Source organism: Giraffa tippelskirchi, chromosome 13, assembly GCF_054371585.1.
Source record: "Giraffa tippelskirchi isolate mGirTip1 chromosome 13, T2T-mGirTip1v1.2.pri, whole genome shotgun sequence".
Lineage (NCBI taxonomy): Eukaryota > Metazoa > Chordata > Mammalia > Artiodactyla > Giraffidae > Giraffa > Giraffa tippelskirchi.
Window position 1 is genome coordinate 80,115,484 of NC_137287.1, and position 27,713 is coordinate 80,143,196.

The 27,713-nt window shown below is 40.1% G+C and overlaps 1 protein-coding gene and 1 non-coding gene across 8 annotated transcripts in view; one reads left to right on the plus strand and one right to left on the minus strand.

Annotated features, from left to right (window-relative positions):
* Nucleotides 1-27,713, minus strand: part of MPP7 (MAGUK p55 scaffold protein 7) — a 289,092-nt gene that overhangs the window by 109,393 nt on the left and 151,986 nt on the right. For all 7 annotated transcript variants that reach the window (XR_014074097.1, XM_081560899.1, XM_081560898.1 and 4 more), the window contains exon 3: nucleotides 22,261-22,379. Coding sequence is in view for 6 of the 7 variants with exons in the window: in XM_081560899.1 (XP_081417025.1) it covers nucleotides 22,261-22,379 (119 nt within the window). In the remaining variant the exon portion in view is untranslated. The remainder of the gene's footprint in view (nucleotides 1-22,260; nucleotides 22,380-27,713) is intronic.
* TRNAR-CCG (transfer RNA arginine (anticodon CCG)) lies at nucleotides 18,012-18,083 on the plus strand. Its single transcript has one exon. It is a non-coding gene; the product is annotated as a tRNA-Arg (tRNA).

Genomic DNA, 27,713 nt, shown 5'->3' on the forward strand with positions numbered 1-27,713 from the left:
GCTGCTGAGTCGCGTCAGTCATGTGCGACTCTGTGCGACCCCATAGACGGCAGCCCACCAGGCTCCGCCATCCCTGGGATTCTCCAGGCAAGAACACCGGAGTGGGTTGCCATTTCCTTCTCCAATGCATGAAAGTGAAAAGTGAAAGTGAAGTCGCTCAGTCGTGTCCGACTCTTAGCGACCCCATGGACTGCAGCCTACCAGGCTCCTCCGTCCATGGGATTTTCCAGGCAAGAGTACTGGAGTGGGGTGCCATTGCCTTCTCCGGTGTGCATGCTCAGTCATGTTCAATTCTTTGCAAACCCATGGACTGTAACCCACCAGGCTCCTCTGTCCATGGGATTTCTCAGGCAAGACTCCTGGAGTGGGTTGCCATGCCTTCCTCCAGGGGATCATCCCAACCCAAGGATCGAACCCATGTCTCCTGTGTCCCCTGCATTATAGGCAGATTCTTTACCACTTGAGCCATTGGCATATATTCTGGTTTCTCTTCAGATCGTATAAATCTTTCATCTTTCACTTGAGCCATAGGGGAAGCCCAAAATGAACCCTAAAGTTTAAAGTCAGAATAGTATTTTGCCCTGAGGAAGTAGAGATGAGGAGGGGTGTATTTTGGGGGGATTAAAAAACTACCATGAAATAAAAGCATGTGATAAAAAGGGCAAGTGAATACTTGGGAAAACTAACAGCCAACACTGAGAACGATTCTTTAAGAATTTAAAAATAAAAAGGAAAATATCCTTTAATCATCAAGACAAAAACAGATATAAAGGAAAGAAGTTATGTTGGCATCAGACTCAGGCAGGAACACTGTATGCCAGGAGTTGAAGAGGGAACATACTTAAGATACCCAAGATTTCCATTTCAGACAAACTGACCCTCAAATATTAATACAAAGACCACAAGAACTTTTAGGAAAACTGTTCCCATGAGCCCTGCCCATGAGAAAGCTACTAGAGAATGAATTTCTAAAAAAATTACAGAAGCTTCAGGATAAAGACTGTTGGTCACCAAACAATACAACACTAGATGAATAATGGGGCTAAGCATGAAAAAGCAGATCTGGAATGTGGGTCAAATACAAGCACCAAAAACTAGAATGAGATGGGAGAGATTACATGGACAATAAATAAATTCACTGATCACCTAATAGGCATAAAAGGAAATAAGTAAGTGTTAGTTGCTCAGTGGTGTCCGATTCTTTGAGATCCCATGGACTGTAGTCTGTCAGACTCTTCTGTCCATGGGATTCCCCAGGCAGGATACTGGAGTGGGTTGCCATTCCCTTCTCCAGGGATCTTCCAGACTCAGGGATCGAACCTAGGTCTCCCTCATTGCAGGCAGATTCTTTACCATCTGAGTCACCAGGGAAGCCAACAGGCATTAACTGGAAGTGAAAAATAGCATAAAGCAAATGAGAAGCTGGGAACAGCAGAGTAAAGGAGTTTCTATTGGTCACTGTTAGGAACTGACAGTATCTGAAAAAGACGGTGTCCCATTTCTGTGAATCTCCCTTGAAATACACGGGGCAAAAAAATGTGTATTTTAAGCCTGAGACACCCTCTCAGGCTGAAAAACCATGGGGCACAGTCCAACAGTGCTGTGTCAAAAACCACAAGAGCCAAACTGAAGAGGTTCCCATGGGCCAAAAATGGGGTGACTGGAGCTTCAAAAGGAATGACTACAATGAATTGACACCTACCAAATATTTTTTTAAAAATCCTTAAGTTCATAATGAAACTTACAAAAAAAAATCACTGACTAACTTTGGAGAATGTTAAGGTACCAAAACAATATTCTGAAATTAAAAAAAAAAATTTTTTAAGGTTTTTTTGATGTGGACCATTTTTTTTTTAAAGTCTTCATTAAATCTGTTACAATATTGTTTCTGTTTGTTACCTTTTGGTGTTTTGGCCACGATGCATGTGGGATCTTAGCTCCCCAAGCAGGGATCAAACCCCCACCACCTGCATTGGAAGACAAAGTCTTAACCACTGGACCTCCAGGGAAGTAATTTTTAAGTTAAAGGAAAGACTCTAGCACATGGCCCCAATATAAGCTGCATTTCAAAGTAACCTAGGACTTGATAAGAAAAACTTCTAAGAAAATGAATACATTTCGGTATAAGCAGCTGATGGATTGCAGTATTAATACTAATGCCTGTGACATTTATGGTTACTAAGTTTAGTGATTTACACCAGACAGGAATCTCTTCTCCAACCTCAGATGCACTAAAATGATGTTTTTAAGAAAAAAAATGAAAAACAGTGGTTATGTGGCAGTCAGAAGACTAGACAATGAACTTCTATTAATAGAAAAGGGAAGCCACAACACAGAATTAGAACAGACTGGGAGCAGTACAGGAAGAAGCCAATCTGGTCCAGGGATACTGCGATGCTTAGAGTCACCAGGAGTGGGGGGGTGACGAAAGCTAGACCCTGACGGTGGTCTTCTCCCTTCCCCTCCCCAGAGTGCCACGCAGCCAGCCACAATGAGTCCCAGGCAGCAGACATCAGGTTTCCATGATGAGAACACTGGAAACTGCAGGGGGAAAGGCCTCTACATTATGCAATATGCAACCTTCCACAACCAACAGTAGCTAATTTTTCTTCCCTTCACTCCAAAGCTGGGTTTCTCCACTTGGACACTACTCATATGTTAGGCTGGATATGATACTTTGTGATGGGAGCCTGTCCTGGGCATTTTAGCAGCATCCCTGGCCTCTATCCACTAAATGCCTGCAGCACTCTCCTTCAAACCCTGACGATCAAAAATGTCTTCAAATATTGCAAAATCTCCCCTTCTCCTTGGTTCTCTCCAACTGCCCCCCCTCCATTTGAAAAACCGCTGTTCCAAGTCCACCAGTTCCAGATCGAGAGCCTCCCATGAGCCTCTTAATACCCCAGTATTAAATACAGGCAGATAACCAAGAATGAACAGACATCTGACAGAAGCCTTCAACAGGACAAACACCAAGCAGACCAACAGAAATAAAGTCCCAGAGTAAAGAAGGATTTATTAACAAAACAATAGAGAATTGAAAATAAAATCAAAACCATTTCACTGAGTATCTATAAACCAGCAGAATAGCTTGATTTTTTCAAATTGAACTGTAGTTGATTTATAATATTGTGTTAGTTTCAGGTGTACAGCAAAGTGATTCAATTTTATATGTGTGTGTGTGTATTCTTTAAGATTATTTTCCATTATAGGTTATTATAAAATATTTAATATAGCTCCCTGTGCTATACAGAAGGTCCTTGTTATTTACTTATTTTATATATAGTAGTGTGTACCTGTTAACTTCAAACACTATATTTATTCCTCCCCTAGCCACTTAGCCTGTTTGTTTTCTATGCTTATGAGTCTGTTTGTGTCATATTTTCGATTCCACATATAAGTGATATCACATGTTGTCTTTCTCTTTCTGACTTACTGAACTTATGATAATCTCGACGTCCATCCATGTTACTGCAAATGGCAATATTTTATTCTTTTTTTAAGGCTCAATAATATTCTACATCTTCTTTATCCATTCATCTTTCAATGGACATTCAGGTTGCTTTCATGTCTAAGCTTTAGTAAACAGTGCTGCTATGAACAACTGGGGTGCAGATATCTTCTCATATTAGAGTTTTCATCTTTTTCAGATATATGCCCAGGAGTGGGATTGCTGGATCATATGGTAGCTCTGTTTTTAGTTTTTAAAGGAACCTCCATACTATTCTGCATAGTAGCTGCAGCAATTTACATTACCACCAACAGTGTAGAAGGGTTTCACTTTCTCCACACCCTCTCCAGCATTTATTATTTGTAGACTTTTTGAAGATGGCCATTCTGACTAGTGTGAGGTGATACTTCGTGGTTTCGGTCTGCATTTGTCTAATAATTAGTGATATTGAACATCTCTGCATGTGTTTATTGGCCATCTATATGTCTTCTTTGGAGCAATGTCTACTTAAGTCTGCAGAACAGCTAAGATGTTAAATTCACAGAACCAACCTGGGTTCCAGACCAGATCCACCACTTAACTGCTTGTGTAACCTCAGTCAAAGCAGTACATTGTTCTAATCTTCACAACAGGGGTAAAGACTAGTTAGTATACATCTCTCCGAGTTACTCGAAGAACTAAACAAGGTATGTAAAACTTTGAAAAGCACGTGGCACATAATAAGCAATCAATACATAAGAGGTGGGGTGTTTTGTTTTTAATTATTCTTAATTCTACAGTGCACCCATGGTATAAGATTAGGATCTTATGAAAAAGGAACAGCAACACAGACACACACACAAACATATTTGGAATTACAATTTTAACAGTATATTTTTTACAAATTAAATAGAAAGATGGAAAGTAACAGTTGAGGATATCTTTCAGAAAGCAAGAGCAGAAGGGAAATAAAATCAGACTGCTAATCAAGAAAGACCAGTACATACCTAAAATGACTTCCAGAAAGATGCAAAAGAACTGAGGAAAGGAAATTATCAAAGGCATAAGAACTGAAGAACAAAGTCTCCAAACTGAAAAGGCCTATTGGATCCAATCTCTACAACACTGGGGTACAGAGAACCCCCAACATAGTGATGCTCCTTGTGAAATTCCTGCCTCAATCCACTCTTACCCGGTTAGTTCTTAAGCATCCCTTAGACATCATTAACTAGCTCAATAATCACTTCTCCAGCAAAACATTCCCAAACGTGAGCAAACACTCCTACCACCCCCATTACACACTCTAAGTACCAAAAACCTCTCTGTATATGGTTATAAAATTTACCCTTATTTAAGTGATTATTTGAGTATTTATTTCAAGAGTCGCATAGAACACAGACTACCACGTCTGTTTTTTGCCATCATATCCCAACCACCTAACAACCAGGTATGAGGAATGTTTTAAGTACTTTTTATACAAAGGACCCATATAATAAAATCACTGATTCCTTGGAAATATATTACTAATAATAACGACCTCTACCACAAGGTTCTATGGCTCTTTACAGGACATAAGGAAATTCCATATGTTTTTCATACTGCTTTGGCCTGCATTTGCTTCTTTTTATTTGTAATCCTTCAGTAACATAACCAGCAAGTTCCTTGAACGCTCAGGTTTCCTAAAGGAGCGAGCGCCACCTAGTGGAAGGACAGAAGATCAAAGAGCATGGCAAGGCAATGATCTGAATCTCGCCACGCAAATATTTACTCAAATTGGAAACCAAAGATGTAAGTCAACTTTATCACGTAGTGAAAATCAAATTTTTATCACCTGCATAATCTAAAACATACCAACTTAAATAAAATTTATAAATACAGCATATTTTTAAAGTTGACAGTTAACATTGTTCCAGTTGGCGTCTAACTGAACTAAACACAGAAATGAAAATAAGAGGAAAAAAGCACTTATAGCTGCTATTCTACCAAGGCGTAAAAGAAAAGGAAGGCACTACTGAAACACTAATTGCATGCGAAATACATGACTGGATATATTAAAGGCCATTTTTTAGTTAGGAAAGGTCTTTATCAGAAGGTGTGTATGTCCATACACATTTGATATTTTGATATTGAAAGTCCTCTTGTTAAGCCAAAACAACCTCATGAAATTTAGTAAGAAAACAAGGAACTGTGAGAATAACATAGATGTAGTTGTCATGATGAGAAAGAATATGAAGTTAGAGATGGATGACCCAGGCTAGCATACCCTACTGCACTGGGAACATCACAAAAAAAAAACGGTGAGACTGTAAAACGCACATCTCCTTCCTCAAGCCTTGCCATAGCAGTTAGGAGGGAGATGCATGTGTATCAAGAAAGAAAATATTACTAAGTTTCGACAAGAAAACAAACTCTAACTTTTTCATGCATCTTCTTTACTGTGGTAAAACTGCATAATATTTACCCTTTTAACCATTTTCTTTTTGCATTTCCATATAAAAATTTTTATTGGAGTACAATTGCTTTACAATGTTGTGTTAGTTTCCACTGTACAACAAAGTGAATCAGCCATACATATTCATGTATCCCCCTCCCTCCCAAGCCTCCCTCCCACCGACCCATCCCACCCCTCTAGGCTATCACAGAGCACCGGGCTGAGCCCCCTGTGCTATACAGCAGCTTTCCACTAGCAGTTTTACATATGATAGTGTATATACATGTCATTGCTAATTTCCCAATTCATCCCACTGTGCTCCATGTCCACACATCTGTTCTCTATGTGTGTGTCTGTATTTCTGCCCTGCAAACACTAACTTTTTATAGCATGACTGTCAGATCAATAGCAACCACTTAAAGGAACAAGCTTCAAGTGAAGCCTGCACTGGGAACATGCATTTATCTTCACTGCTACGTCACCCAGCTGAACGTGAAAAATAGAGAAACACCACACAGCAAAGGTCCCTGTTGGGTCTGAGTTGGGTAACCTGTGGTGATAACCACCCCCTGAGTCTTAGCAGCTTCTAACAGTGAGGCCTGTGGTCCCGTTGACACTGCAAGTCCTGGGGACTCTGCCAGGCCAGGTGGAGGGCACCCCAGTGTCTCATACCCCCGATAACCAGCAACGGCCAGAGATGAGGCAACCACGGCCCAGCTCCTCGGGGCTCCTGTCTGCACTCACATCTCATGTCCACTCACATTTTATTGACTCCACAAGTCTTGTGCCCACATCAAGGGACACAGCCAACGTGACCTCACATGTGCCTGCAAATAGTATTAACCAACGGAGAGATGGCAGGATGGATGTTTCTGTGACTCAGTGTGAAATCACTTAAAATTAATTCATTGCATTTTACATACACAAAAGCCTATGATTTCACTTTGAGGGTTTTTTAAATAATAAAATTGCATTCAAGTCTTGGTTTTAAAAATTCCAACAGATCATTTTAAATAACATTTTGAAACCTTTGAAAGTACTTCATTTGAAAATGTTAAAGATTTTCTAAATATTTTATGTGAAGATGGAAAGAAAAATAAAATCATCCATACACAATATCCAAATCATGAACCCCAAAGAACACCTCTCATTCCTACTATGTGTACTGACATATAAAAAACATTAACAGTACCTTTCCTTTTAAAACAGGTGGATTAAAATCTTTACTGTCATCTATCTGTAGTAAAGATGACACAACTTACACAACTTGAATTCTAATTGAAAGTGATTTAAAAAACAAACTACACTATCAGTTATTTCTGAAGGACCATAGTATTGCAATAAACAAACTCAATGGGATGTGAGCAAAAGTCACTATGCCCTCAGTGGGCACTCAAGTATTTGTAAAATAAATGGAAACCAAACTGGGCAAGATGAAGCCTGGAAGGGAAGGTGTTCAGTCCCTCTCAACAGCAATCCCCCTCAACACCTACATCACCTGTAAGCCATGTGGAATATGCAAGGGTGGATTATACACAGCTCCTGCCAGAAAGGACTGGCTTCAATGAACACCATACCCATAACTACAGTAGGTGCCAAAATATGTCACATAGACGCTTACAATACTAGATCAGTGCAAACAGCCACAGAATCAGCATTTAAAAATAACTCAGACCTCAGTCTTGGGCGAAGGCTACATACAACTCACACCCGACTACATGTTCTCCTAACACCCATGAGCTAAGGATTTTGTACTGGATGGTGGGTCTGACCAAGATGCTTCTGTCTTCTGCATTTAAGACAAATATAATCTGTGCAAATGCATGCTTTGATGCAATAAACTATCATAAAAAGTGAATGGAACACAGACCAGAAGATACAACACATACAAACAGAGATCCAGTATCAGATATATGAAGTAGTTCCCACAAATCAACCAGATGAAGACACATAGCAAAAGAGAAATAACAGGCAAAAGATATAAAAAGGCATAGAAAGGAAACAAGAATTGCTCAATCTCTAGTATTCAGATAAGTAGAAACTACAATAAGCGGACAATATTTCAAACTGACCCTGTTGGCAAAAATTAATTCCAAGCATTAACACAGATATAAAGCAATGGAGACTCTTCTTCTGCTGGTGGGAGTGGAACAGGAAACAAAGCTTAGAAGAGTAACCTGGTAACACCTAACAAAGTGTGAGATGCACCCACTCTAGAGCAGCATCTCATGTGTGCACCAGAGGACTCTTTGTTGTTCAGTCACCCATGTGACTGAACAAAGAGTCGTGTCCAGCTCTTTGCAACCCCATGGGCTCCAGCAGGCCAGGCCTTCCTGTCCCTCACCCTCTCCCGACGTTTGCCCAAGTCCACTGTTTTCTCAAAGTGACATGGAGATAACAGTGGTTTCCAAGCGAAGGCATCTTGAATGTGAAGGACACCTTTCAATGTAAACAGCCATCACCAGGAGAATAAACAATTTGTAATTAAGTCAAAGAATGCCATATAGCCATGGAAATTACTGAATCAGAGTTATCTGTATCACCATAAATACATCTCAAAATATATAGCAAAATGCTACACACACAAAAAAAAAATACAGAAAGTTGTGGAATATCATTCTAATTATAAAAAGTTTTCAAACATACAAAGTGATATTTCGTATTTTTCCGGAACAGAAATTCAAGACAAAGTGACCTCGGGCAGGCGAGGGAGAAAAACAGACACAAGAAGGGACACTCAGGCTTCAACCAAATCTGCAATGTTTTCTTTCCTAAGCTGTGTGGTGGATATGTGGGTATTCAAACTGTGGTTCTGCCTTTTCTCACGCCCCAAATATTCTACGACATTTTTAAAGTGAAGAAGTTAGAAAACTCATGTAGCCAACTCAAGAACTTTTTCAAGAATTTCAAATCATAGCCTATATTAATTCCCACTGCAATTTCACAGAGTGAGACCAAGGAAGTAAAAAGGCAAGAACAAACGTTTATTAAGGCAAGAAAACATCATGGTGAAAAAAAGCAGAACTGTAGCCAAAGGGATGATGAAAAGAAAATAGTGTAAATTCTGGGATAAGCAGTGAACATAGCAAACAGAAAGAGAGAAATGCAGGAGGTTTAAGATGATAACAACCACAGCGACTTATGTACCAGACCATTTAAAGCATGTTTCATATATTCATTCATTCAGTCCTCATAACTACTACTGTCTCCACTTAACATATGAGGAAAAGGAGACGCTGTGAAGTCAAACACTATGACTGTTACTGTCGCCTTACTGTTGGCACACGTTCTTGGCACAGCCAGGATCTGAGACCCAGCAATGTGGCTCCAGGGTCCCACCTCTGAGCCACTACTGCAGACGTGTGTCCACACGAAGGGCAAGAGTGGACACGGAACACTCCTCAGTATCCCCAAAAGTCCATGATTCATGCACTGCTTGCAAGGCAGCTAGACGAACACAAGGAGAACGAAACGACTGCAAGAATGAGAGAAAAAAAGAAAAGAGCGGCAGGCAAAAGTTCAAAGGTAATCTGAATAATCAAAGCTGTCCCAGAGCTTCCAAGATTCCTCCCTCTAGAAATTACCTGTTCAACCACATAGGGAACCCACTCATTCACTTAATGATTATGAGCCGAGTGCCTGATGCACCAAACTAAACTCCAGGGAATATTACCCAATCCCTCCCTCCAGATCAAATGGAATTTACACCAAAAGTTTATTTCTGCTTCTAATTTTTTTTTTTAAGATTTGGAGACACACGCTAGAAACTACAAAAATCTAAGACTCATTGGAAAAGTCCCTGATGCTGGGAAAGATTAACGGCAAAAGGAGAAGAGGGCGTCAGAGGACAAGATGGCTGGATAGCATCACTGGTGCAATGGATATGAACTTGGGCAAACTTCAGGAGATGGTGAGGGACAGAGAGGTCTGGTGTGCTGAAGTCCATGGGGTCGCAAAGACAACAATTCTAGAAACACTGTTTAAAATGGCAGCTAGGTCTCCAAGCCAGCCCACAAAAGCATGTTTAAATCTGTTATGTGAAATTCCACCTCAACCTTGAGCCTTCTGTGAAAAGCATGTGTGTTCCTGCACACCTTCCAACACAGCCCAGAGAGGCGTGGACCTAGCTCTACGTGACCCTACCACCTCATAGTCCATCGGGGCCCCGAGGAAGGGGCCCCTCCCTTTTCCTCTCTGGGTCCATAACCATCTACAGTCAATGTACCTTGAGAACCAATTCAGAGCATGAAGACCACACTCACGGCTCAACAGCATCCTAGTAACAGGACACAAACAACTGCCTGCCCTCGCCTTAAGGTGAAGTCTCCAAAAACACCACAGTCCAGGGATTGGGATGAAAACGAGAGATGATCCAGGCACCAGAACTGCAAACATACAACTCCCTGAGCCAACCATTCCCTTACTGGGTATGTCCAACCACACCCACAGAACAACTCAGCACAACCTAATGAAGGGGGATGCACAACTTTGCCCAGCAACCCCACTGCTAGGTATAAAATCCAGAGAAGTTCTATGTTTTCCTACTGAAATTCCAGTTCTCTGGAATTGGAGAATAGCAGGAATCACCTCCACAAGGGAAGTGAGAGGATTACTGGTTTCCTACCTCTACCCATTCTAAGGAATACATTGTTCTTTTCTTTTACTCTTTTATTGTAATATAATTGCTTTACAAAGTTATGTTAGTTTCCGAGTTTCTGCTGTACAGCAAAGTGAATCAACTGTATGTATGTGTGTGCATATATATATGTATATATGTATAAATATATATATATATCCCCTCCCTCTTAAGCCTCCTTCCCACGCCCCCTCCAGCATACCCCTCTAGGTCATCACACAGCATCGAGCTGAGTCCCCTGTGTTACATAGCAGCTTCCCAGTGGCTACCTATTTCACACAAGGTAATGTATGTATTTCAATGCTACTCTCTCAATTCATCCCACCCTCTCCTTCCCCCGCTATGTCCACAGGTTCGTTCACTATGTCTGCATCTCTATTTCTGCCCTGCAAATAGGTTCATCAGTACCATTTTTCTAGATTCCATATATATGTGTTAACATACAATATTTATTTTTCTCTTTGTGACTTACTTCACTCTGTATGAGTCTCTAAGTCCATCTAGATCTCTACAAATGACCCAATTTCATTTCATTCTATGGCTGAGTAATAGGGAATGAACTGCTCTTTAAATCAGGTAGAATACCCCATACGTGTGTAAACAGACTCCCTGTTAGTCAATTATGGATATATGCAAATTAAGGTGACTGCTCTAAAACGAAGCATATTCAAATGAATATCTAAATCTCAGAGCAGCTTTCAAAAGGTGCTGTTCCATGATGTGAAACACACATCCAGCATGAGGACACAACCCCGTCAAGTACCCATAGTCCTGGCCCCCTAGTCCCCTCATCCCCAGTCCCAAGCAAATCTCTAAGAAGGGTTACATATGGCCTCTGTTTTCAGAGTGTGAATTACAAAGGCAACAATTTACTCAGGGTCTCAGGAATTCATATCTTCAGCAGACTTTACATGTTTCTGTGCCTGAAAAAATGTAAACTATAACGTAAGAAATAATTTCGTCTGGCTCCTCCAACAGAGCTGGCCAAACAATTACCTTTGATTGGCCGAGGAGCGTTACCAGCTGCTGACACCCAGCCCTCCCCACCATCAGGCCAGGTGGCCAGGGATCATTCGCAATGTCTGACTGCCTTTTCCTTTTCCTCCCACCAAGGCAAATGGGATTGCAGAAGCAAGTAACATAACCTCCCCAGCGGGCTTTCTCTCTGAACCTCACACCCCTCTCTCCCCTCCAAAATAGCACAATTTGTTTCTAAAGAGCTGGGACCAGCAAGCTTCTTGTAAAATAGCCTTTCAGCCTTGAAGCTGATTTACTACCGTGTAAATATCACCTCCCCCTCTCCCCATACGATGCTTTCCATTGCTTCTAGATGAAAAGAAGAGAAGAACGTGGAGTGCCTGCATGATTATAAAACCACTACCCAATAAAATTATCTGTCTCTCTCCTTTATGGCTTGACTATATCAATTATCCTGGAAATAACTACTTTCCAGGCAAGTCTCATGGTGCTAATGATTAAGAAAACTGGAATTATTGGAAGATTAAGATCAAGCATTACCTTCAAGCTGGTTTTTCATTTCCTGAAGTTTCCAGGTTGGAGATATAAAATTTTTAAAGCACATTCTCATTCACAGGTTGCTTTCTGAGCATCTGCTCAAGACTTATTTTCAGACTCAAGAGAAAAGTTTTCACTTTTAAAATCCTACCTAACTTCACAAGCATTAAAGACTTCACGAATTCACATTCATACAGAGATGGAAAATAAACTGCCACTAAGTTATCCCTCATACCTTGCTTCCACGTGTCAACTAACCTGCCCATGACATCATGTGTTTCATTAAAAATAAAACTGTAGGACATCTTTAAGAAGAGAAATTAAATATTTTCAATTTTAATTTGGTAAAAAGCAATTATCCAAAATAAAGAACTCTTGCAAATCAATAATAAAATCACAGCCAACTTAAAAAGAGGGCAAAGGAAGATGTCTGGTTTCAGCTCAGACATGTGAAGAGAAAGGAACTTGCAGGACAAACTGTCACCTGAAATCGGGAGGGAAAATCGTGGCTGAAATCAGCTTAGCAGGGGTAGGAACTGCTGGAGCCAGAAACTTGCAGGAACCCTTAACTGGTCATTTTGACAAATTAATGCTGGGCAAAGGTAACTAACTAGTCTGAGGGACTCAGTCTTGGAGGAGAACCTTGCACTTTCCTCAAAGAGCTCTACCCCCCCCCCCAAAAAAAAGCCCTACCAAGTTCTCATGGTGAAAACAGGAGAAAAATCGCCTAGTGTTTCAAGCACGGGAAGGAAAAAAGTAACCATTTTGCAATACAAAGGCCAAGAGCTCTCTCCCCTCCAAGCGTGCATACATGCTAAGTCGCTTCAGTTGTGTCCGACCCTTTGCGATCCTATGGGCTGTAGCCCGCCAGGCTCCTCTGTCCACAGGATTCTCCAGGCAAGAATACTGGAGTGGGTTGCCATGCTCTCCTTCAGGGGATATTCCCAACCCAGGAACTGAACCCATGTCTCTCTGTCTCCTGCACTGGCCGGTGGGTTCTTTACCTCTAGCACCATCTGGGAAGCCCCTTCCCTCCAAGTGAAAGTGAAAGTGAAAGTCGCTCAGTCGTGTCCTACTCTTTGTGACCCCATGGACTGTGCGGTACATGGAATTCTCCAGGCCAGAATACTGGAGTGAGTAGCCTTTCCCTTCTCCAGGGGATCTTCCCAACCCAGGGATCAAACCCACGTCTCCCACATTGCAGGCAGATTCTTTACCAGCTGAGCCACAAGGGAAGCCCAAGAACACTGGAGTGGGTAGCCTATCCCGTCTCCAGCGGATCTTCCTGACCCAGGAATTGAACCAGGGTCTCCTGCATTGCAGGCGGATTCTTTACCAACTGAGCTATCCCTCCAAGAGAGCAGCTTTATTTATCAGAGCTGTATTTGACCTGAGAAAAGGGCAGTAAGATAACTCAACCACATCCCCATCTCCCAGCCTTCCTATCTCAAATAAGGGAAAAAAGGAAAGAAAACAAAGAGGCTAAGAAATGCTTTTGAAGGTCCTCATATCCCAGGGACTGACATTTAATCAGAATATTATATAACAATTCCTCTCTCCAAGAACTCACCACCATCCATAGGGCTCCAGTAAAATAACAGTGGGTTATAACTGAGACAGCCAAAGACACAGACTCCAAGCATTCTTAAGGAAAGACGAAGGGAACAGGCGAGGGGGAGACACTAAGGAAACTGGAGACTCAGGTACTGAGAGCTTCAGCAAACATTAAACACAGCCAGGTCAACGCCAAAACTCACACGTAAAGCCTCATCACCTCAGTACCTATTACCCAATACATCATGCCCAACTTTCAATAGAAAATCACAAAGCGTAATAAAAGGCAATAAAAGCACAGTCTGAAGAGATAAAGCAAGCATCCGAAAAAGACTCAACTCTGACACAGAAGTTGGAACTATGAAATAGGGAATTTAAAATACACATGATTAACAGGCTAATAGCTCTAATGGAAAAAGTGGACAATACGCAAGAACAGATGGAAAATGTAAGCAGAGAGATGGAAACTCTAAGACAGAATCAAAATAAATGCTAGAAACAAGGAACACTATAACAGAAATGAAGAATGCTTTTGATGTGCTCATCAGTAGACTGGACATGGCCAAGGAAAGAATCAGTAAGATTGAAAATATGTTAATGGAAATTCCCCGAACTGAAACACAAAGAGAAATGGGATGAAATTTTTAAAAAGGAACAGCATTTCCAAGAACTATGGGACATGTTCCATACATCTTTTGTAACAAAGAGAGAGAGAAGAAATACTCAAAGTAATAATGACTGAGGATGCTCCGAAATTAATGACAAAACACCAAACCACAGATCCAGGAAGCTCAGAAAATATCCAACAGAATAAATGCCCAATAATCTACCCTTTCGTACACCATATTCAAACTGCAAGAACCAAAAATAAAGAGAAAATATTGACATAATTCCAAGTGAAAAAACACCTTCCCTATAGAAGACAAAGACAAGAATAACATCAGACACCTCATCAGAAACTATGTAAGCAAGGAGAAACTGGAGTAAAATATTTCAAGTGTTGAAAGGAAGAAACACCACTCTAGAATTCTGTATCCAATGAAACCGTACTTTGAAAGTAAAGGAGAAATAAACACACAAACTTTAAAAGAAATCTGCTGTCAATAGCGGAGAAGGCAATGGCACCCCACTCCAGTACTCTTTCCTGGGAAACCCCATGGACGGAGGAGCCTGGTAGGCTGCAGCCCATGGGGTTGCGAAGAGTTGGACATGACTGAGCGACCTCACTTTCACTTTTCACTTTCATGCACTGGAGGAGGAAATGGCAACCCACTTCAGTATTCTTGCCTAGAGAATCCCAGGGACAGAGGAGCCTGGTGGGCTGCCGTCTATGGGGTTGCACAGTCGGACACGACTGACGCGACTTAGCAGCAGGAGCAGCAGTCAGTAGACCTGCCTTGGAACAAGTGTTAAAAGAAACTCTTTAAGAGACAAGGAAAGTGATATAGGTCAGGCACTACATCAAGAAAAGAAGAGCATCAGAGAAGGAGTAAATAAAACAAAATGTTTTATTTTTCCTACTCTTAACTGATCTGACAACTCTTTGTTAAAATAATAACAGCAATGTTTTGGTGACGATAGTATATGGATAAGTGACATGAATGACAGCGATGCTATAAAGGATGTAGAAAAAGGAATTAAGAATATTCTTTATAAGATACCTGCAACTACCTGTGACAAGGTACAGTGCTACTTCAGAGTAGACCTAGATTAGTTGCTAATGTATGTAGCAAACTCAATGGCAAGCACTAAAAAAACTTTGATATGTTAGGAAGGAATCGATGGAATCATATAAAGTGTTCACCTAAAAGCAGAGTAGGAAGAGAGAGGGTGATAAAAATAAAAAAAAAAAACAAGTGCTATGAACAGAAATCAGTGGCAGACATGGCAAATATAACCAGTTATATCAACAAACACTCTAAATATGAAGGTCTAAATATATCAATTGAAAGACAAAGACTATGAGAGTAGATTGAAAAAGGAAGAAACTATTGTCTATAAGAACGCATCTTAAAAATAGAACACACCCAGCTCTCCCAGGTGTGACAAATATATCTATAAGTATAGACTGATTAAAAGAAAGAAATGGAGAAAGAAAGACCACGCTAACACTAACCAAAAGAAAGCTGAAGTACCCACATCAGTTTCAGACAAAGTGGACAGCAGAACAAGGAAAACTGTAAGGGATAAAGGAGGGTATTACACGACGAAAAAAGAGTCAACCCTGTGAAAAAACATAATAATCCTCAATGCGTATGCATCTAACAAGACAGTGTCAAAACACATGACGCAAAACTGATAAGATTGCAAGAAGAAATGAACAAAGCCACTTTTGTACTAGAAAACTTCAACACTCTTTTATCAATGATGGACAGATCCAGCAGGCAGAAAATCAGTATTTAGCACCATCAACCAACTTAATCAAATACTTCATCCAACAGCAGCAGAATACACATTCTTCTCAAGCTAACACAGAACAAGACAGACCACATTCTGAACCATAATACACCTCAGCAAAATGGAAATCATATAGCATACGCTCTCAGGTCACATGGAGTTAAAACAGAAATCAATAACAGAAAGACAGCAGTAAAATCTCCACATGTTTGGGAACTAACCAACAATTCTAAAGTACACATGGGCCAAGGGAGAAGTTTCAAGATAAATTTTTTAAACATTTTGCAATAAATGAAAATATGGTTTAACAAAATTTGTGGAATGATGCAAAAGTAGTGGTTAGAGGGAAAGCATGGCATCGAAGAAAAGAAAAAAGCAAAACTAAAATCAATTTTCTAAGCTTCTACCTTAGGAAACTAGAGGAAAAAGAGCAAGGAGAAAAAAAGAAAGAATAAAATACAAGCAATAGAATTGAAACAGAAAAAAAAAAAAAATCAGTGAAACCAAAAGCTGGTTCTTTGAAAAGATTAACTGATGAACCCACAGCCAGGCTAACAAAGAAGAAAATGAGGCACAAACTCCTAATAATATCAAAAGTGACCCAGCAATCCCACTGCTGGGCATATACACCGAGGAAACCAGAATTGAAAGAGACGCGTGTACCCCAATGTTCATCGCAGCACTGTTTACAATAGCCAGGACATGGAAGCAACCTAGATGTCCATCAGCAGATGAATGGATAAGGAAGCTGTGGTACATATACACAATGGAATATTACTCAGCCATTAAAAAAAATACATTTGAACCGGTTCTACTGAGATGGATGAAACTGGAGCCCATTATACAGAGTGAAGTAAGCCAGAAAGAAAAACAACAATACAGTATACTAATGCATATATATGGAATCTGAAAGATGGTAACGATAACCCTATATGCGGGACAGAATGAGAGACACAGATGCATGGAACAATTTTATGGACTCTGAGGGAGAAGGTGAGGGTGGGACGTTCTGGGAGAATGGCATTGAGACATGTGTATTGTCATATGTGAAACAGAGCACCATTCCATGTTCGATGCATGTGACAAGGGCTCGGGGCCGGGGCAGTGGGATGATCCAGAGGGATGGGAGGGGGAGGGAGGTGGGTGGGGGGTTCGGGAAGGGGAACACATGTAAACCCATGGCTGATTCTTGTCAATGTATGGCAAAAACTATTACAATATTGTAAAGTAATTAGCCCCCAAGTAAAATAAATAAATTTATAAAAAAAATAAATAAATAAAAAAAAATAAAAACTGATTTTGACCAATTTGGGAAAAAAAAAAAAAAAAAAAAAAGTGAAAGAAGAGTCATCATTATGGATTCCACGGACATTAAAAAGATAATAAAAGATTATAAACAATTCCAGGCCCTCAAATTTGATAACTTATACATGATTCCACCAATTCCTTGAAAGATACAAATGACAAAAACTCTCCCACAAAAATAAATAGATGATCTAAATAGGCTTATATCTACTAAAGAAATCAACAGTTAATAACTTTCCCAAACAGCTAGCACTAGGCCCAGATGGTTTCAATGGTGAATTTATGGGAAAAATCCTACCAATATTCTACAAACTCTTCCAGAAAAAAATAGAAGCAGAGAGTGCACTTCCTAACTATATGCCAAGCATTACCCTACTACCAAAACCAGATAAAGACATTACAAGAAAGCAAAACTACAGACTAGTATCTCTTATGAACAGAGATGTAAAAATCCTCAACAAACCATTAGCAAATCAAACCCAACCAACTATAACATGAACTATATACCAAAACCAAGTGGGATTTTTCCCAGGAATGCAAAGTCTGGCTCAATATTCAGAAGGAATAAAGTAATCCACTTTATTGCTATCCATCATAGCAACAGGATAAAGAAAAGTCTATATGATCAAAAGTCTATATAATCTATATGAAAGAATCATTTGAAAAAAAAAATCCAACATCCATTTATGATAAAAAAAAAAAAAAAAACACTCAACAAACTTGGAATAGAGAAGACTTAGACTTCCCTGGTGGCTCAGAGGTTAAAGCGTCTGCCTCCGATGCAGGAGACCTGGGTTCGATCCCTGGGTTGGGAAGATCCCCTGGAGAAGGAAATGGCAACCCACTCCAGTATTCTTGCCTGGAGAATCCCATGGACGGAAGAGCCTGGTAGGCTACAGTCCATGGGGTCGCAAAGAGTCGGACACGACTGAGCGACTTCACTTTCACTTTCACTTCAACATGCAGCTTTAGCTTAAAATACCAGTTCCTCCTCCAGCCCCTCTCTGAGGCCAGCACTGAGGGATGCACCTTCTGCATATCAAAAAGAGCTGAGACCATGGGCCATCGTGGAATGCTGTTAACTGCTCATCACCATGTCTACTAGCCCTCTGGGGGGCTGAAGACCCTACAAAACAAGGGGATAAACCTGCTCTATTGGAAAGCTTATCCCTGGTGTCCTACATAGTGTCTGGCACAGAGCGACACCTCAACAAAGACAGCGCGAACAAAACAGTCAAGCATCAGAAATTAAAACTACGTAACTAAATGTTATCAGGGTCTGGTCGAGTTTTATCATGACTCCTTTAAGACTGAAATCACACAAATACACACAACAGTGCAATCATAACAGGAAATTTTCCTTGCAAATAATAGTTGTGTTTTGTTGAAATACTTCAGAATCTCCAAAAGAATAAAATTCAGATTACTACCTTTTTTTCTCCTGCCCCATACAAATATGCAACTATTTGAAAAGGCAGGAAAAAAAAAAAAAAACATAGGCAGCTATTTAAAAGGTACTAAAATTTTTATGTTCTTATCCTAGAAATCCAACACAATTGTGAAATAAGGACAAAAATTTCTTGAAGAAAGAGAACTACCAATCTTCTTTAAAATTAATAGTTAAGGAAGTCTTTAAGCCATATCTTGTTGGCTTAAAATGAACTTAATCCAGATTATAAAAATACATACAATGTAACTGAATAAAATAAAATTTAAAGTAAAGGAATTTCAAAAGGAAAAAACACAAGGATAGGAGATACGATTTGGAAATGAGATTCGGGAACAAACAACATGCTTCATGGGTCCATAAATCTGCAAAAACATGGATCCAAAACGTGGCTCTGCGCGTCCATCACCTTCACTAGATAATGTGGAAACTGATGTCCTTGTCTGGTCTCTCATTAGATAGGATATTTCCATTCTTATATATGATATTTCCAAGGTCTTCAATAGGTACCATCTTTCTTCTTGTTTATTTATTTTTTGGCCACACCACGCAGTATGTTGGATCTTAGGTCCCTGACCCAGGGATTGAACCCATGCCCCCTGCATTGAAAGCACAGGGTCTTAACCACTGGACTGCCAGGGAAGTCCCGATATCAACTTTCTTCTGATTTCACCTTAACCCTTTTTTGGAATCTCATACTCACGGTTTTTATTATTCAACTTTTCTATTTAGAAATTTTTCTTTTAAAAAAAATCTTCAGTTACAGTACAGGATCATCATGGTTCTTTCCCCATGACAACTCACAACCTACAGTATTCCCCTCGGAGTGGAGCTCAAAATCTTAAGGTGGCATGCCATACCTGCTGCAGACCCCAGCACCAAACCTGCCCCTTCTTAAATATATGTTACATCAGATCAGCAAGTTGTCCGTATTTAAAACTGTGAGGCAATTAACAACCACTTTCGTTTTTTACCCAAAAGATGAGAACTATGAAGATTGGGGGCTAGAATAAAATCAAGTTTTCCATTCACCCAGTTCTAAATCATGTACCAACAGCGTCAACTGCAGGCAAAAAAGCATAACATCAAAGCACACAAAACGAATCTTTTCAAACAAATTCCTTTTGCTCTACCGAGATTGATGTACAGAAGCCGAAGCCTTCTCTCCTCCACCCTGCAGTAGAGGCTCTTGGAAGACGGGTAAGCAGATTGTTCCAGCTGTTTAAACTACGCTCCTGATCCCGTGAGACCTGCCTTCTGGAGGCATCCTAGGTTTTCCTACTTGAAAACTAACATAATGGGTCAGTCAAAGGACACCTTGAGTCTGCGCGGGGGAAAAGGGGGGGGGGCATGTCTATTAAAAAACTGAGAACATACTAGAATTACATAATAAAACTAATTTTTAAAATACATTTTATGGCAATTACTGAAAAACATTTGGAATAGAGTACATGTTATTATGCTATTTAAAATACTAGCAACACCCATTTATTTGCTACACTGTTTTTATAAACCAGATATTGGTAACAGTATGCTTCCTAGTCACTTAATTATGAACACATACTTTGAATAACAACTTGTGCTGAAAACCCAACAGCTAGTGTAACTAAGAATTTTTTAACTTTAGTTTTATTCTTTTAATATTAAAAATAACAACCATCTGTGCCAATTCTGTTTGGTCCTTCACATGCTATGATAATTAAATTTCTTCTTAATAATTTATTCACCTAACCCACATAACTACCAAAAGAACTAAGATCTTCACTATTTTATTTGAAACTCTGTCAACAAATGACCGTGTCAAACAGATACAGACTCACAGACTTAGAGAACAAAGTTTTGGTTGCAGGGGGCAGGAGCACGGGGGGAAGGGATAGTTAAGGAGTTTGGGATGGACATGTACACGCCGCTGTATTTAAAATGGATAATCAACAAGGTCCTACTGTGTAGCAGAGGGAACTCTGTCAATATTATATGGCAGCCTGGCAGGAGGGTAGTTTGGGGGAGAATGGATACATGCATATATATGGCTGAGTCCCTTTGCTGTCCACCTGAAACTATCACAACATTGTTAATCAGCTGTTCTCCAACACAAACTAAACAGTTTAATTAAAAAAATCTTGTCAATAGGTAATATAATTTCCACTTTATAGGCAAGGAAACTGAGATAGTAGCCACAGTATAAATAAATACAAACATACACATCCATTGTTTGGGGGGCATATTTGTTTACTGATTAAGAAATGATGGTGCCATTTGAAATGTGTTTTATTCCTTCTATCAAGATATCAAATCAATCTAAACAATCCATAACTATCCAACTTCCAAACATTTAATACAGGAGTATTTTCATGATTGCTTCACTAAGTCATAAACTTCATCAATTATTAGCCCAAGACCATTTCTAATACATCTCAAGAGAGCGACTAAACTACCTAAAATTATTTAGAGTACAAAGATATCTTGGCAATAATACAAAAACTAAAAAAAAATAAACACACACACAATAAAGCACTCTTTAAATGTATAGCTAGGAAAATGCCACAGATCAACACTTTAATTTCTTGAGAATTGCTACTGCTTAAAGCACACAAATCTCAGCAAATCTGATAAAAAAAAAAAAACAAAAAACAAACATGCAGTAAGAATTGTCCTGTCCTGTGAAACAATGGTGCCTCGTTTCCAAATACTATACATCAGTCAAAAAGCCTCTTATCACAACAGACAACCATAACAGATGGAGCTGAAGTAAGTATAGGATCAGATACTGTTGAAGCATAAGTTTCTATCTCCTGCAGACTCTGTAAGACTTTAAATTCCTTTCAGCTTGAGTTAAATGGGAGAAAATGCAATTCATATTTCCAGAAGCAAGAGTGGCATATTTTCCAGTAAGTTCCTTGTTCTCGTTTTACTATTTTAAGACTTCTGATCACTCCCAGCACTGCTGTGTGGCAAGATCTGATTTCTGGTGGTTGATCATTTCCAGGGTATGACGCTTGGCGAAACCGGTCTCCAAACACTGTTTTTTATTCCTATTTAGCGTCAGTGTATTTATACACAAAATACCATGTCAGTGGCGCTGGGCCAAGAAGAGAAACAGCTTGCTAGAATTTCATTTGACTTTGTTAGAGGAAATTATTTTAAATTAATGTGGCTACTGAACAGCTGCCATCCTTAACCTCAGAAAATATATTCCTTCTAATTTTTGCTGCGAACATTTATTTATTTAAGTTAAACTCCAGCTCATGAATGTTGACCATGAGGAGTCTAAACCTTCTTGTGACTATTGCACATTCTTTTGCTAAACAAGGGCAGGCGCAGGCTTGCTCCATTAGTATGCACAGCCAGGTCGCCACCATTAAGTGAAATCATCTATGTATTTTTGGTAGAATCTTTTTAACAACTTCCACGCCTGTCAGTGAAATGGAACAAGGCTGTTTTGTTTTTGGAGGGCAATAATTTGATCTCTGGTTTACTGGATGGCGCTCAAAATATTTTTCCATATGTTTTTCCACAAAGAAAAATCTGACATCAGCATGGTTTACCTTGACTAGTGAATGCAGGCTTTTTTCACCAAACACATCCCAGAGGAAGGTCAGGTCTTCCTGGCTGTCCACATGTGGCTGCAGCTGGGCTGGCAGAGCCACCAACAGCTCATACAGACCTATAAAATGAAAATAAAACACAAAGTGTAATCTCAGGGTGATCTCATTAATTTCGCTTAAGGTGTGTGTAATTGACGGCTGGAACATGTCGTTTTTACTGGATCTGTATTCTGGGCCATCAAGCAAAACTCTTCTCCAAAGAAACAAAGGAAGCTTTTGGATTTTTAAATTCTAAAGGTGTATGTATAGAAGGCCTGTTTTTACCTTCTGCGGTGGTCAACATTTTACAGTCCTCCAAGTTTACATAACCCGAAACAAAAAAATATGTACAAGCTTTCAAAAAAAAAAAGAAAAGAAGAAAACGCATACATTCCTTCCCTTAATCGTTATTACATTTCCCTCGACGTTAGCCAAAGAGTGAAGTGAGTCATGAATAGGAAAAACTTCTTTAGAAGAGCAGAAAATTGATAGCGTGGTCCATTAAAAAGGTTTTGTGGTTTCCAAACAGTTCCTAATAATATATAGCTTCAAAAACATTTGCATTATCGAACGTCCAAAGTCAAGTTCTAAAAAGTAAGCCAGAAGAAACCATACTTGGTGCAGCATTCTTTGTAGTCACCCTCTTTGTGACAACAACAAACTCTGCAGCACTTAGCCTAAATGCAACTCTAATTTGAGGGTATGTGATGCCCTTGGGGAGAGTCAAGGCAACAGATGCAGGTCACGCATGTTCTCGCTGGAAGCTCCCTCGAGCAGACAGTAGCACAGTGTCCCGGGAGCGGGCTGTGCAGACCATCCATCGCGTTCAGGGGCCGGCAGACTCCTGTCCAAGAAATGTTGCAACAGCGCTTGCCCGGACTCTTCAGGGAGGTGACCTGGCAGAAGTCAGTATCAACTCAGAGCACATGTTTCATTTTCCAGCGGGATTACATGAGGTAAAAAGGACAAAATTCCTTTTATTTCTGTCTGCTGTCTACAAAAACACCGAGACCTCCTGGGATTTACTAGCACATGGGACTGTTGTTATTTCTGGTCTGAAAAAGTGCTGCTGTTCATCAGAGAGACAGCTTTACAAGATATTCCACCGGCAAAGACTCGTAAATTATGGCCTTCTGATCAGTGTAGCTGTTATCTTCCTAAAGCGTTATAATATTCTGATAACGTGATTAACTTACAACCAAATGCATTCGGTACCACTTTGGAAGTGAGATATGTAACTTGAGATTCGATTAAATCGAAACATTCCTGGGGCTGTATTTGGCCACAAAGATCTGAAATACTCTAGGGAAAAGTAAATAAATAAAACCTTCTCCCAATTACATTCTTAAGTATTGGTGGTTTATATTTGTTCCCATAAAAACCTGGCACCCTTCCTAAACTAGCACTTATTTACAATTCAGTAAAAATATTTTTAAGGTATCTCAACCTAAGTCAATGTACAGGTCTCACTTTATACAAATACATACACACACACACACAAAACCGCCAAGATCAGCGGTCAAGGTCAGAGGTTCAAACTATGAAATTATGTAAAAAGAAGGTAGAATTTCACTATTCTATTACCGATTTCAGGAGTAGTAAAAATGATTACCTATTCCTTAGTAATATGATTAGAGTTGAATGATACAAATTCAACTGTGATATAATTTATATGGTACAGTTCTTGGGGGGATTAAATGAGTTCATACACTTTAACAGTCCTGGCACGTGGTAAATACTTGACGTTTCATATGTAATGCAAGTTTCAGCCATTGTATTACTGATTACGACTGTTATCCATCATTATTATTACCAAAAAAGCAAAAATCTGGATCGAACAGTCCTAGATGCAAACCCCAGGTTTCCACTTTATGCATTTCACATAACTTATACGAGCCTTGTTTCCCTCACGTGTTGAAAAATAAATGATAATTACACATGTGGTAAAACTGCACAGAACTAAATAAATACACACACACACACACACACGCATAAGCACATGTAAAACCAGGGAAATCTGACAAAGGTCAACTACTGGCGTGGATGACGCTCTCCCAGCTGTGACACACTACCACAGTCATGAATAATGTTACCACAGGGGAACTGGTGAAAGTACACAGGATTTCTTTGTGTTATTTCCTACAACATGGGACTCTATACTTATCTCAAAATAAAGCTGAAACAAAAGAAGAAATTGTGGTCAATATAGTTGCTGTAAGGATTCGGTGAACAATTCACAATTCGCAGGCACTGATTAAAAAGAACAATATCCATCTTTCCCCGGTTTGTCTCCTAACAAGGAATACCTCAGTGCAGCACTTCTAGGTAGACACCCAGCTTAGCGATAGGCGCCAACCGGACACAACACCATACTCAGAAATGAAACCACTCTGGTCTTCTATATTTGGAAATTGCCCACCGTACCTACCTACTCCTTAGCTTTTTGTGGGAATAATCCATGTTAGGCTCAATTTTTTAAAAAATAATAACTTCTTTGTTAGTCAAAGCCCAGGAGCCTGAGCTTTCTGTGTTCTCTAGCTTTATGCAATCCTAACTTGCATGGTCACTAGAGTGCAACAACACTCACTTCTCTTCACCTCCCCTATCTTGTGTGCTGTGCTTAGTCACCCAGTCATGTCTGACTCCTTGCAACCCTATGGACTGTAGCCCAACAGGCACCTCTGTCCATGGGGATTCTCCAGGCAAGAATACTGGAGTGGGTTGCTATGCCCACCTCCAGGGGATCTTCCTAACCTAGGGATCGAACCCAGGTCTCCCATATTACAAGCAGATTCTCTGTCTGAGCCATCAGGGAAGCCCAAGAATACTGGAGTGAGTATCCTACCTCTTCTCCAGGGTATCTTCTCAACCCAGGGATTGAACCAGGGTCTCCTGCATTGCAGATGGATTTTTTTACCAGCTGAGCTGCCAGGGAAGCCCCTAGTACACATACCTTGTACCACAGACCAAAGCCAGAGAGACAGGACCATCCAATCAGAAATTCAAAAGATGGTAAAAAGAGCTGCTAGGTGCAAAGGGCATTGCTAGCTGCATGCAGTGTCAATGCAGGCAACAAGGACAAGCACTTCCACTCAAATCAGTGACCTAGCCCCAGCAAACACCTCAAGTCCATATCTACTGGGTCTGTGTACCTACATGTGCTTTAAAGGAGTCCTCTACTCAGTTCCTTGAGTCCCAATCACAAAGAATACTATGAAATACAAATTGTTTTGGTCCTTGAAATTCAGAGAGCCAGAACAAGAGTTGAGAAAGCAATGTGTGTCTTTCAAACTTTTTCCTAAATCCACCTGTTCCCTGAACAAGAACTGGGGCCATGAAAGTCAACCTGTGCTCCTCTGTAGTCATCCAAGTTCACTTCCATAAATATCTAGGCAGCCAGAGCATCCACAGCTCTGAAGGTCTAAGACAAATCAGACGTGATTTCTGTCCACAGGCGTCTACAACAAAGTTATCTGCAGGACCGGGTTAGACTGTGGGGCAGAGGCAGGGGAAGTGGTCAGTTCCTCCACGGGGAGGAAGACAACATCAAGAAACCTTTTGGTAGGAAGAACACCCGAGTTGGGGCCATGAAGGCTCCATTCCCAAGAATCAGCATGTTATGAGCTCTCAGAGTCAGAGCCCCGGGCACAGAACTAAGTACATAATGTAATGCTATCTCTCCCCAGAGATCTCACCACCTTGGATGACACAGAATACAGTCCATATATGAGCAAGCATCTTTCAATCCTAAACATAATGATCTCCTATTTGCCCAAGTTAAGATCTGAAACATTTTTTTCTTCCAAACAAACTAAATAGATGTTCAGGCAGCTGATGACACAAACAAATGTCAGTGATGTTACTAAGATGTTCATGATCGCCTCTAACATTTAAATTGCAATTTAGTTAGAAACACTTACTGTGAATTACCTATGAAGCAAAATACATTAACGTAGATAGTGTTTTTGCCCCATTTGCACATTTCACACAGCCATTTGAATTCTTCAGAGTGAGATTCTTCCTCATCACAAGTGCCCCTTGAGAATTAGAATAGATTGTTTTTACTCCCAGGTCAGTTGAGATGCAGCACTGTTTCGAATATATGAGATGCCGTCACTGAGAATCTGGGTAAAGCTGACTGGTTTATCATCAACAAACCTACTTACCTACTCTTTAAAATTCTATCAATTGCAAGTGTGAGGTTTTTAACCCTTCTCCGAGGAATAATTAAATCTAGCCTAAACTTCGTCTCCTTTAAAAAAAAAAAATTCTGTCAAAGGAACTCTCAATAATTCCTAAAATTATGAATTTCGTTATATGTGAATACTTTCAGTTTCCCCATCCCACACACTTTTGTGCACGTGAACAAACAGAGAAGGTTCTCTGTAAGAGATTTTGTACGGACCTGACTATAAGCCAGCTCTCTCTTCTCCAAGAGATTGTTTCATGGAGGGAAAAAACTCATCTTATATTTGGGCACATACAACACAGGACACTGTCCAGGATACCTGTGAAGGGTTTCAATAAACTTATTTCATAAAAATGTTCCAGCAGGAAAAAGATACCTTAAAATTAGTGCATTTTATATGCTGAGAAAAAGAAATCAATAAGAGCAAAACTAAAATAGGTTGAGGGTCACCTGATTAATATATATATATATATCTATAATAATTATTACAGCAATTTTAAGCAGAGAGCTATTAGTGGGGTCAGATTGAAGCTGGCAGGCCATGGGCTGGGACCTGAAAGGAAGAAAAGCCCAGGAGGGTGAGTCTAACTGAGGGGGTAAGGAAGGTGTTCACAGTAATAGGAGCCAATTGCAGAGAGACGCAAAGATGCTCGTAAGATCTCTGAGTTGGTACTGAAGCCTGCTATCTACGAGTTCAGTTGTAACCTCTTCTCCCCTTTCCAGAGGAAGGTGAGATGACAAATGCTGGCCATCTGACGTCATGAAGAATAACATCCTACGGAGAATGCTTTCCGTACAGTATAAACCTCCCATTCCACCAGGCAGTTCATTAAGCCAGCACACGTGTGGACCACCACATTACTGACTTAGGTACCTGACTGGAGCTACATGTGCTGGCTTCTCTGAGCTCTGCTGCACTGCAGGGTGAAATACTTGTCATTTTCTTTAAAGATGAATTAAAAAAAAAAAAAAACACACTCACAGTCATCCCTTGGTATCCAGGGGACCCACAGAAGATCAAGCACCACAGCTGCCCTCTACATCTGTCATCCACAAGAGCAGATTCAACCTCATGTTGACTACGCAGTACCGTATTTATTGAAAAACTCTGCATATAAGTGGACCCACACAGTTCAGGTCCATGTTGTTCAAGGGTCAACTGTACATGCTTGTTCTCTCTCGACAATCTATGCTCAGAGTATGATCTTGACGCTTTCTGAAGCCT